Source organism: Oryzias latipes, chromosome 10 (genome assembly GCF_053564925.1).
Source record: "Oryzias latipes strain Hd-rR chromosome 10, Olatipes_Hd-rR_3.1".
NCBI lineage: Eukaryota > Metazoa > Chordata > Actinopteri > Beloniformes > Adrianichthyidae > Oryzias > Oryzias latipes.
This window is the reverse complement of record NC_136246.1, coordinates 22,192,592-22,205,008: the sequence shown is the minus strand read 5'-3', so window position 1 is coordinate 22,205,008 and position 12,417 is coordinate 22,192,592. Positions and strand designations below refer to the sequence as shown.

At 39.6% G+C, this 12,417-nt stretch overlaps 1 protein-coding gene across 4 annotated transcripts in view; it reads right to left on the bottom strand.

Moving 5' to 3' along the window:
- Positions 1–12,417, bottom strand: part of gria3b (glutamate receptor, ionotropic, AMPA 3b) — a 93,844-nt gene that overhangs the window by 21,826 nt on the left and 59,601 nt on the right. For all 4 annotated transcript variants that reach the window (XR_002291017.2, XM_023959269.2, XM_023959270.2 and 1 more), the window contains exons 5-10: positions 8,560–8,613; positions 7,567–7,728; positions 6,688–6,855; positions 6,228–6,332; positions 3,772–3,876; positions 1,368–1,574 (exon numbers count right to left, since the gene is read on the bottom strand). Coding sequence is in view for 3 of the 4 variants with exons in the window: in XM_023959269.2 (XP_023815037.1) it covers positions 1,368–1,574; positions 3,772–3,876; positions 6,228–6,332; positions 6,688–6,855; positions 7,567–7,728; positions 8,560–8,613 (801 nt within the window). In the remaining variant the exon portion in view is untranslated. The remainder of the gene's footprint in view (positions 1–1,367; positions 1,575–3,771; positions 3,877–6,227; positions 6,333–6,687; positions 6,856–7,566; positions 7,729–8,559; positions 8,614–12,417) is intronic.

The window sequence follows — 12,417 nt, the reverse complement described above, 5'->3', positions numbered from 1 at the left end:
AAAGCAGACAAAAACAATTAATCATGTTAGACAGATTTACTGCGGCTCCTGCGCGTGCTATTAATGAAATAATTTGGCTCTTCAAAGAAGCTGCTACACGAAAGAGAACGCAAAGTACTGTTCCATTGTGCTGTGTTGTGTTTTTTTAATGTCAAAGCTAAGAAAACATTTAATTGGAGGAGCGAATGGGAGAAATTGTTTCCTACAAGGTCAGGGTAGGCGCAGCACAAATGGAGCCAATAAACACGGCTGTTTTCTTTATGCTGTCAACACATCAGCGTGATGGACTATAACCATTTAATCCTCGTGCCAGTGTAAGAAGCACTCCATCAATGAGAAAATCAGTGAAGGAAACTAAGCATTAAAGAGCACCCTCGGGCCTCACCTTTAAAAGACAAGAAAAATCAAATTAATTTAGTGGTCAAAAGGTCAAAATGTAGAAAACTATTAGTGCCAGCCCACCTGTGGTAAAATCACAGGCCTGGAAGGACTTCACAGATTGGAAAGAAGTGGTGTTAACCTTCCATCGGCAGAGAGTAGACTTGTCCCATTTAGAAGATAATTCGGTGGCAATAGCCCATCAAACCAAGCAATCTTCCAGGTTGATATTTGGGATATTGAACAAGGGAGGGAGCCTCACCCTCATACATTTGTATTTGGACACCACTCAGCTGTTAAGGCATTGGAGAAGTGCTAGGAGGAGGGGAGCGGAAGGTGAGTGAGCTTGTGGGAGATCGTTTTGGAATGCCAAAGGGACTATGGGAGCCTGAGTGCTCGGTCAGATGTAAAACAAGCATGACCCTCTTTCCCAAATGTGAGAGGTTTAACCTTTGTGCGGCACGGCACATATGGATCTAGTTTCAAACAGCAAACCCTCATCTAGCTGTTGATTCTGCGGCTGATTTCTCAGCTGTGAATGTGGCATATTCATCAAACGCGTGAAACATTGAACATAATTACACGATCACTTCAAAGGCATACAATCTTTCATTCATCAAAGTGATTACAGTGTGTTTGCCATATGGAGTCATTGTTTTCATTTACCTACCTCACTTTCAGCTATAAGAAAGAAAGAGGAAGAGCAGTCTAGGCTAATTAAGGAGGATTCATTGCAATGAACAGCACTGAGAAATGATTTCATTTTCTCCGTCTCAAGATGACCACCAACTCCCCAACGCGTGAGGCTGCAAAAAGTAACAAACTCACTCACAGCTGAGCTTCTTCAGACAGCATCAGACTTTGAACCAGCTGATGAGTTCACAATGGGTTGGTGATAATCTTAAGACAGAAAAATGAGATCTCCTCTCATGTTGAAGTTCCTTGCAAACTGTCATGTAATCAGAGTAATCGAGACTCCCAGTACTCACCCCATAGACCAGTTCACCCACCATCCCGTTCCACGTCTTGGTCTCAGGGTCTCGGGCGCCGTACTTTCCATCCATTACTATAGACAGTTTGTACTTAATTCCAACATGTTTGGCAATCTCAGATGCTAAATCGACGCAGTAGCCTTCATATCTGTCATTCCCCTCCAGATGTATAAAATTTTTCTTGTACATCACATAAGGAGCTTCCTGTTGATTCAAACACACGCTGGTTTATTCACACCCATGCGCTTACGCACATCAAGTTCTAAAAAAAATAAACAAACATGCACACAAATATGTTCATGCACAAACACACACATATTGCCGTGAAGACATAACATTCCTTTGATTAGTTTCCCATGCTGAAGCCTTCACCTCTAAGTCAGCTGTTCTGTGTCCTTGTTGAATCTTTCTTCAATTTAAAGTATGTTCTAAACTTTCTTTCATTATGGTGACAAATATATGTATATTTTCTTAAACTTGCCAGTGTATTTCGAAGTACCCTCAAAGAGCTTTGAAGCTTTACTCTTGTATTGTTATTTTGATTTTGGAAAGCCTATGAGTACTTTGCCATGCACAAATAAAAAAAAGTGTGCAAAACAGTCCAATAAAAAATTCTGTAGCAGGAAGTTAGATTTTTTTTAGCAACTGTTCTCTATAAATGTTTCAAATGTTGTTCATGAGGACCTTCTCTCTGCTCCCAACAAGGAAGCTTTTCTAATGTAGCTGTAAACAGACATTAGTAATTCATCCTCGCAAACACAAATTGTTGCAACCACACTCGTGCAGTCATGCATGCGCACATGATATCCCATAAAAGCACAGATATACACGTAACAGAAGTGTGATCATGGATCATACTGCTCTCAACACGCTGTGTCAGCCAGCAAACATCAAGCCTCATGTATCCAACCCATTTTGAGCCCAAGTGTTCAACTATGTGGGAATAAAAATTCCTGTTCTACTTTTAATGATAAATAACGAGCAACTCTTTGACCAGATATTTCCAAATAAAGAAACACAGTGTCCTAATAGTGTTATTGGTAGGAAACTTGTAGGTGAGCTCAGAAGTGGGTGAGGATGGGGTGGGGTGAATTTTACAAGTAAATGCCAGTGACGGGGGGGGGGGGGGGGGGATCAGAGAGTGCCTAGAGTATATCAAGCACATTGCATCAGTGGACAGGTCAATGCTGTTTAAAAAAATAGAATAAAGGAAAACAACTTTTAGGGTAGCAATGCAAACCCAAAGAACCCTGCACCATGACTGTTTGGAACAGAAGAGCAGGAGCATGCTAATGTTCCTCTCTTTTTTTTGCAATTGCTGATGCAGCTAGGTTTCCATTAACTGTGCACATCATCATTATTGAACAATAGGAGCGCTCAGTAGTGCAGGCATCATCATTACAGCCACACACAATTATAAGAGTGCAAGTAAAAAGAGTAATGCTGTGTTTGTTCTGTGCTGAATGTATCCCCTCACCTCGGACCTTTTGAGTATTTCGCATGTTTACTGTAGTTCTTATCGAGAGCAATTAAACGTTTCCCCAGTTGCCATTGAGGGATGGCTGTTTTATATCTTAAAGTACAAACAAAATCTCACTGTGAATGCATACATTCCACTGACACCTATTGGCTCCCAGAAACTTGTTTTTATCACTTCAAAGCGTCCGTTTGCAGAGATTGGGCTATTGCATGGTAACATTATTGAGCTATTACTCAGCCACTGAATACATTTTAAAGCTGTTTGGAGAGCCTAAAACATCGACTTGAGCGAATAAATAAAGCAAATCTAAAACATTGCGTTTGTTTATCATAATTTGGCTTAAGAAGATGTAGTGAAAACAATCTGTTTTCATGGCTCTGGAGGACAATACATACACTTCAACACAGAACACTTAAAGGGCCAATACAAATGTATTAAAGAAGCCATAACAAACAAAACAAAAAACGTCCACACACTCTCTCATACCCCTCCTCAATCGTTTTTTATTAGCTTTGTCCAACTTTACACTATTGCAGTTCAACTTCTGCTTCTGCCAGGACATCTGTCACGAATGTCATTGAACATTTACTTGATGAGGACAGACACGTCTACTTACGTATGTGTTTGTATGCTTTTTGTTACTGATGGAGTCAACCACTTAGACCATTTATTGTGACGTCACTGCTACGACAGGCCACTGAAGTATGGAAAATTAAAATGCTTTGACACCCACACGGATACAGTTGAAACACTCTCCCGGTGTCGGGCCGACTGTTTCAACGTGCAGTGAGTGGATGGAAAGCAACACAAGAAAGATGTGGTTCTACCCGCCCAGGACAGAATGTATCACTCTTTGGCATCAACACCATGACCTTGAGTGGCAGAATAGGTGACACATTTAAAACTGCGCGGAAAGTGTACCATAATAGTAGTGACCACAATGGTTCGGTTTTCCACTGAGGAGTCGTTGGAGACCTGCGGATCCATAATATTTACAAATCGAGTGTACTCATTCCAGTACCCAATCTGCAGAGAAAAAAACAACGGTAAGTGATGGTTTTCTGAAAACTAACAAGACAAGAATAAACATGTAGATTAGAAACAAACAAGACGTGTTAAAACAATATGTGGTCTTGCTGACATTTGAGTAAATTAGCTAATTTACAAATATCCAACTGAATTTACATTTGTTCGCTAAAAATGCTACTGTGTGAGCACCAATGTCTCCCACCTTGGCATTCATTTTTTTATGGTAAATTATTTATATTCAAGCCTGAAAGCTGCAAACACAGCTAATAATTAACTGTAACATTCCACAGTTTTTTTCTGGATTGTTTTATGGTGCACAGATGCCTAAATGGAACTACTGTGAAGTGTTTGGCCATCTGAAATAATAGCTGTTCTGGCTCATGATGAAACATGTTGCATGTGTCATTGCATACATTCGAACCGTTTCTGGCTGACAGTTTCTCTCGTTACATCTGGTCTGCAGATCTTTTTTTGTCAGATCTTTCAGTGATTGGGGCAAACAGGTGCACAGCAGTGAATTACCCAAAGAAGGTGTGAGAAAAGTTGAGCTCATAGCTGTGGTTACAGCTGTGAAAAATACTTCAAGTGCTTGCCGGAATTGGGAAAAACTTTTGAATGTTAGTTTCCAGCTCTTATCCAACAGAGATATCTGAGATGTGGGACAGGAATACTCGATCTGGTCTCATAGCTTAGTGCACCACACGACGTCCTGATCTCACCCCAAGCCGCTGGGACTGATATCAGCGCATACATCACTCATGATAGTCACAGCTAAGAACCCTCATCCTCCAGCTGTCACTGAGGTGACTGAGGCTGCAGGTCCTGACAAAGTGCCGCCCGACTTGTCTCATCATCCCTTGCTTCCTCACTCTCTCTTCCTCTGAACCCCCCCCCCCCTCCACACACACACATACACACACACACACTCGCCATCCATCTCCCAACTCTTTCCTCTATTCAACCGAGAGCTAAGCAATACTAATTGAAGTGGGGGCTTTAGATGCCAGCGAGGCTGGCAGCATAATCACACATCAAATCAAACTGAGCCCACACTTATCCAGCTAAGAAGAAATTCACAGCCGTCGTTTGGAAATTTGCCAGGTCTGAAATAAAACTAGAGGTCTCATGCGGTACTGGTTACTAAAACTTAAAATTTAATTCTCTAATACACTCGGTAATTGGAATGATAATTACAGTCAGATTTAAATCCAAATCATACCTGTCTATTACCACAGCAACAAAAAAAGGTTTGTATAGATTATTTTGTTTGTTTCAGCCATCAGTGCATCATCTGAGGGCTTCGCTATGCTTGGCTTTACCCCATAAGTGCTTCTGTTCAACAGAGGAATAGAACCATGTCAGCTTGACACTGAACTGTCCTCTCATCCCAAACTCAACCCACACAATGATATGCAAACTGTCATGTTTGGCTTTTTTGGATTCTTCTACACATTGTTGCAGCATTCATTAGGTTCCAGAATAGGTTACTCACTGACAGATTATATTAAACAGTACAGATTTCAATGGAAAGATGAGCAGAGGACTCAAAAGTAAAGTTTAAATGAGAGTATTGTTATTTAAAAAAGATATATACCAACTGAAAGTAAGACGTTTTTGATCAAATAATGACTGACGGAAGAAAAAATAATAATTTAAGTAAAAAAATCTTTTGTGCAAATATAAGGCAGATGTGCAGAATAAATTGTCAATAGACAAGAAAAAAGTATAATTTACCAATCTAACTCATTGAAGCTCTGTAAGATTTCTTGTTCTTCATCATAAAACTACTGTACTGAACTAAAAAGTAAGATTACCTGTACACTATATACATATTTTTAAATCACTAGAATAAATGTGACTTGTTAATTATACCCTCTATTTAAGTTGCGGTTTGCATGTCCTAAATAATATATTTGACAATGGGTTTTCACAGCTGGATTACACAATCCTAAACCAGATTTGTTGAAAAGTGAATGTTTTGGGTACTCTGGTAGAATAAAAGTATAACTATACCCAAGTAAACTTTTTATACTAATTTTGTAAATGTGTGAAATTTGCAGCAAAGGACACAAATCTCTTTTGTATAAGTTTTGATATTTTGACTTTAACTTTTTTCAGTCATTGCTATTTCAGAGAATACAATTCATTTGTATTTTAAAAATTAAAACCAATTATCTGCAGTTTTTTAAAGTGTAAACAGTCCTGTGACCTGTTTTTTCACACATAAAGTTATAATGTTTTTTATCCTTAAACAACAATTAGCAATCAGGTCTTTTGATGAAGATCAGGGTTATGTTTGGGCTCAGCCCTCGAGCTACTTTCAGCGCTGGAGCTGATGGAGGTCTTACCTTCCTCGGCCCTCCTGTTTTCATCTCATAAACATCTATGGTGTAATTGATCCTGCGGCCGTAGTTGTCAAACTGGATGTTCCCAGTCATACCCTGCACTTGGACCTGATAGACAGACACACAGACGAGGGAATGTGGAACAGCCTTCGTGGTGCATACATAGCAGTGTTCACATCCATGGGCTTACTGGAGAGCACTCAGTCTGCTAATCAAATGATGAACTGGATAGACTTTAATAAAAGATGTAGTTTTATGGTAATGAGGGCCTGGATTTGAGCGAGCTCTGTGCAGAGATATCTGGAGGCATGAAGTGGAGAGCAGCTCTGCACCCACTCCCCTTCTCTCTGTCACTTTCCATCTTTATCACACTCACTTGCTATCTCAGCTTCACTTCTCCCAGTCTTTTCTTTAGGCGGCTGGTCCCCCGCCCTCCCCCACAGTCCCTCTAACTCCCCCTTACTGTTTTAAGAGCTCTCTCGATGTCGATGCCTTGGCTCCAAGGTACGGCGGGATTTGCCAGACAATCGCCCGCGCTGCCGCGGCGAGAAACGTCCACGCGCTGGCGCCGCAGGTACCTGAAGGCTTCTGCTATCACCAGAATGGCATCATGGGTCAGAGCAGAGGTGTACTGTGTACAAAGGGAACAGCAGAGAATGCAACTGAACAGACTGTGAGACAAAACACATTGTGAAGGGTGTGAAAAAAAAAGACAGTATGTTTTCCAGGATAGCTCACATACTTTCCTGCATTTAGGGAATTCTGAGGCATTTTGTAAGTTTCTGTACCTCCTTTGCGTGAAGGTCAGGTCAGAGTAGCTAACCTGGATGCAAACTTTGGCTCTTTGCTTATCAAGGAGTAATGTTTTAGAGAGATTTGTCTAGAAGAGCTAGGGCTTGTCTACAGGTCAGGACCTGCTCTGTGGAAAGTTTTATGCAGCACCGGAGAGTAAACTGAATTAAAAAGGGATTTTATCTTCCCTGCACTTCTCTCTCCGACTTTTCTTGACCTCTTTGGCACGGAGTCTTGAACCACTTGTTTGTTGACCACCACACAACGCCAAAATCTAATTAAACGGCATTCAAAATCCATTTCTTCCCTGATTATTGTTAAATTAGATGTAAATTGAAGCTGCTATATAACCTTGACTCGCACTGCCTATCAATATATCGATCGCTCAGAGAGATGCAAAGCAAAGACGAAAGAGGAAGCAAGGCGTTTGGAGGACGAGAGAATGACGAAGGCAAACGAGATGAGAGGAGAAGGGCCGGTTGATGGGACTTCAGAGGGGCCGTTTGCTGTATTCTGCATGCAAAATGGAAGACCTTCCAAAGCCCAGTACCTTCAGAGGAGCATTTCGGGCTTCTGGGAACTCTCTTTCATCTAAGCGCTCCCAGCGCTGCATGAATTGCTGCACGATCGGGTTTTCAGGGTTGACGATCTGAAACCCTGAAATGTTGGCTCCCCCGGCAAAAACTTTGTCCAGGCTAACATTAGAGAACCCCTGAAATAAGACAAAAAGGAAAATAGGGATGAGAAGCAAGCCTTTTTTGTTTTCACAAACACCTAAGGCAAAGAGCCATTTCATCTTAATACATAAAAGAACCATGCGAGTGCAATTTTCAAACAATCCTGTTTTTATTCCAAAAGTCTTTCTGTTTTTACAGGAAAACTTGCATACAGTAACCCAGAATTAATTTTATGATAAACAACCATGTTTTGTTACATCATATGACAAAACACTGGCCTACTTTCACAACCAAAGCTTTGCCTTTTCAACAAACGAAAAGTTTCAAACACATTTCTGAAACACAAATTTCCCCTTTCACCCTCGAGCTACTAAACTTTGTACTTTTTTTCTTTTTTTCATGGTCAAATAGCTTTTTTCCTTCAAGATGCAGCTTTGTGTCATGTTGTGCAAGGATGCATGTCTCTGACTGCTGCATAATCACATCTTCTAAATCCAAAGTAACGCCAGCACAAGATCAGCGACTGAGAGCAGGGCCAGACTTTGATTTAAAACTCATGCTAATATCAGAGCTATATGAGCATATCCATCCACGTGCTGTGGGAAAAGATGGCTGCCCTTAAAAGATAGCACAAAAAAAATGAATGTTTGTTAATCTATTCCGTAGGACTGAAATCTACTAATTTAAGGAAGAGAGAAGTGCAAAATGATTGCAGTCTTTTCATAAACTTGAGGATTTAAAGTTTTTAGCTTTTATATAAATACACATGATATGGTTTATTCCGTCTCATCCACACACTGCAGGCATGTGTTCCACAAAAGGCAGGTTCCACAGTATCTCTGGGGAACAGCAGAGCTATTACTCACCAAATTGGCCAGAATGTAGTGGTAACCACGACTGTTCTTTCCCAGGGTCACAACCTACAAGAGGAAGACATCAATACAGTAAACCACCCATGAGATGAGAGCTAAGAGCCGGGGCTGACATCTGTGGCTCCAACAGTCTCTGTGAACGCAGTGACAACCTTTAACGCAGCAAGTTTTTCACAAAGTCACAGAAGAGGTTTCCATTAAAAAGCAAATGATGCTGAAAGAGAAAAACATGGATGAGAATCCGCCCACCGTGTTGAAAAAAAATCTAATTCAAAGGCTTCTACAGTGAGATAGTAAGGGGTAAATCTGTCTCTGCTTTGACAGTATTGCACCTTTGGATTTGAACAGCATGTTTCAACCCACACAGCCTGAAAATAGGGAATAGTGTTCTAAGCTATTTTATCACACTGCTACAAACCATATGGCTCCTTTTATGTTCTCTATTTTCGTTTTGATTTCAAATGAAGTTAAACAGCTCACATTCTTACTGTGCGCCACACAGCGGACAGTATTTTTGACCAAACCCTTGTTGTGGGTTCTGTTATTTGTCGACAATGCCGTCTGCTGTGAACGGCCTTCTGAGTGTTTGCCACGCTGAAAACCTGTCAACCATGTCTCAATTTTCATCTGCATTCAGCAAACACAGAAACACAAGTTTACACCAAAATCAGCGTGTTTGCACATGTTCTGGCCTTGGCTCTGTCACAAAAACAAGCCGTCATTTTATCTTCTGCCTGTGTGTGCGCGGTGGACTGGCAGCACTGAATAGTTGTGACTGTAGATGGTTTACAGCCTTTTTACCCCCCCCCCCAAGTAGGAAAGCCATTAAAAGCACCTTTGTATTTTCACGTCTCAGGTTACAAATATTTTTTAAGAGCAGTTTGACTTTTGCTCATCTATGCTACAATTGAATCTTTAAATTTAGTGTTGCTGATTTTAACCCATCTGGTAGCACCCAAACAGCTCCTGCCTCAAAGACAAAATAAACCTTCAGTCTCTGTTTTCTGACAAAGTGACGTGAAAACAAAGACAAAATGAGCTGATCTGACTTTTAATTGAATGACAAAGAGACAGAAAGCAACAAAAAAAGGGATTTGAATAGAGCATTTACTGTAGTGATATCAGGTTAAGTCGCTGGATTTTAAGCTCTGTTGCATTTTCTTGGACAAAACCCACAGCTTTGCATTCTCTTACAAGTGCTAACCTTGACTCTGGCTTTAAGCCTCCTCACAACTGCCCTGGAGCTGGCCAGAGGAGAACCTCACTACCTGCTTGCAGCCTGCAGCACACAGCCAAGCTGGCAAGGCAACGCGCAGCAGCCCAGGGATGGAGCACAGCAAGCCACTGGTAACACGGAGATGCACTGAACCTTCAGCCAGAACACACAAACCTTTCCTCTCCAGCTCTATTATTAACCAGAAAACATTAAGCACATTTTAAAGCATGGCTTTATGAAACATATTAAAACAAATTTTAAAAATATTCTTGCCATCAAATCAAACCAACTTGTTTACTTCGTATTTTTATGACAGGGGGGGGGGGGGGGGGGTCACATCAGTGCATCTTTAGCTTGATGTTGAAATGAAAAAAGTATACATTTCTAGATATAGAAGTATAGATAAAGAGTAGAGCTGTCCCTGTGGTGCACTATAGTGTAATACCACTAGGTGTTGGATTTAAAAAACATCTGGCTCTAAATCAGTACTCCCTAACCCCGGACCAGAGACTGGTATTATTCTGTGGGATAATTCATTTCGGGCCACACAGAAAGAAAACACAACCTATATTTTTTTCTGTTCTATTTTTAGTCTGATTCTGAAGGAAGTTTTGTTTTGGAAAACAACTCTTACCGAAATATCCGACATTCTTGACGCGCATCAGATCTCGTTCACATGTCAAAAATACATCCACTACTTTCTCAAAGCATTTGCTTCGACTGCTAAATTTAAAGTCTTAAGCTTATAAAAGTAACAGTTTATCATGCGTTTAACGTATTTGGAAAGTTTCTTTTCACTGGAAAAGAGTCTTTGACTTCAATGAAAAATCAAACCTGTACTTAACAGACAAAAACCAGGAGTCTTAACCACAAACGTGGATTTATAGTCACAGTTGTTCTCACACCCCATAATAATAATGCAGAATATTCAGCATTCAGCTGAATTTTAGGATGCAGCTTGTAAAATTGGTCAGTGTTTATAATATTAATTTAGAAAATTATTAATTTATAAATATGATTTCGAAAATACCAGTTTTAGAGACTTTTTTTTCGTATTTATTTCTCATACCTGAAAGTTGGACAAGGCTGAAGTTAGCAAGATAGCCTCCCATTTTTTAGCTTCAACTTTGACAGTTTTGGGTTCTAAATCACAAAGTCTAAATCACAAATTAATGGTTCCAAGACAACATTTATTGTAAAAATAAAGTTTCAATCAAGTGCAGATATTTTACTCTCAAACGTTGAGGGAAACTGGTGGCTTAAAAAAAAATCACTTCCAATTCAATTCCCGTTCAGCCTCGTTTTGATATGAATTTTTGATATACCTGTTGGTTGGCAATTTTGGGGGATTTAACACATAAGAACCCATAGTGACATCAGTGTAACAGAAAACAAATGTAATCAGAAATAGGTGCTGTGGTCCACTTGGTTTTTTGGGAAAATACACAATTTTATTTTTAAGAAAACAATTGGTCTGGGTTTGAATAAATACCTCTGAGCATTTCAATGATTGAATTTCCTGTTCTAGTATTAATCTACATAGAAAACAATTTGTTTCAGCTTTGAAGTTTTTATATAGTTTTTGCAATAGTTTATTTAAAATGAAGCTTTAGCAAATGTTTTAGCTCTCATTTGTGAAATGTACTTTTAATCCCACTGCACCCCAAATATTGTTGAAAGCAGCACAAAAAGTTCAGACAGTGACAACAACAGTTACAAGAAGTACTTATTAATAACCATCACTTATTGTTAAATGTGAACTTAAGGCTGTTATTCTGACTGATCCCTGAATTTCAGATGTCAATACTTTCCCTGAAAAGCTTCTGTATAAAAACATAAAGCTGCTCGTGCTCTTTATAACGTTACAAAATTCTGCTTATCAACGATCTGCAGAAAGCTGTAAAGCTCTTATGAAAGAGCCAGCAGCATGCTGGTAGCTTATGCATGCTTATGCATATTCATGCATTTTACTATCAGATAAATAAATAATTGAGCACACAGATGGGCCAAACCCTTCCTGGAAACCCTGGTCTGCTTTTTCTAAAAAATATTTCTTCTGGTTCATCATAGCAACTTATGAATGCAGGAACATCTCTGAACTTCATGAAATTCTTTAGAAAAGATCAAATCTAAGAAGTCCGTAACAGAAAAACATGTTTACTCGGGGTAGATGTTATAGTGTAGATAAAACTGTACTTTTTGTTTCAAGATGAGCCAATAATATCACTTAATATCACTGAGCACAAAAGAGCAGCATAATCCCTTCTTAGGATTCCAAAAAGAGAAAAGTGAGATGTTATTGTTTATATTGTCTCTTAATTCACATTTTTCAACAGGTTGCAACTTTAAGTCTATATCGATGCAACTTCTCAAAGATCATTCTGACTTTTAATTGGTATCACTGTTGCTTCTACAGGAGATCATTGGAACACAATCTAAAAAGAAAAACATTTCTAAAAGATGCTCCTTTCCTCTGAGTGACAGAGTTTCTTTGCAGCTGAAAAGAATCTGTTCTTTTTTGGATATCCATGCACTAGCTAGCACCAGCACATTTTGTTCAACATTTTAAAGAGCATACAGTTCGCTGTTTGGAGTTTTCTTTAAAGCGCAGATGAGCACAGACAACTTTGACCTTG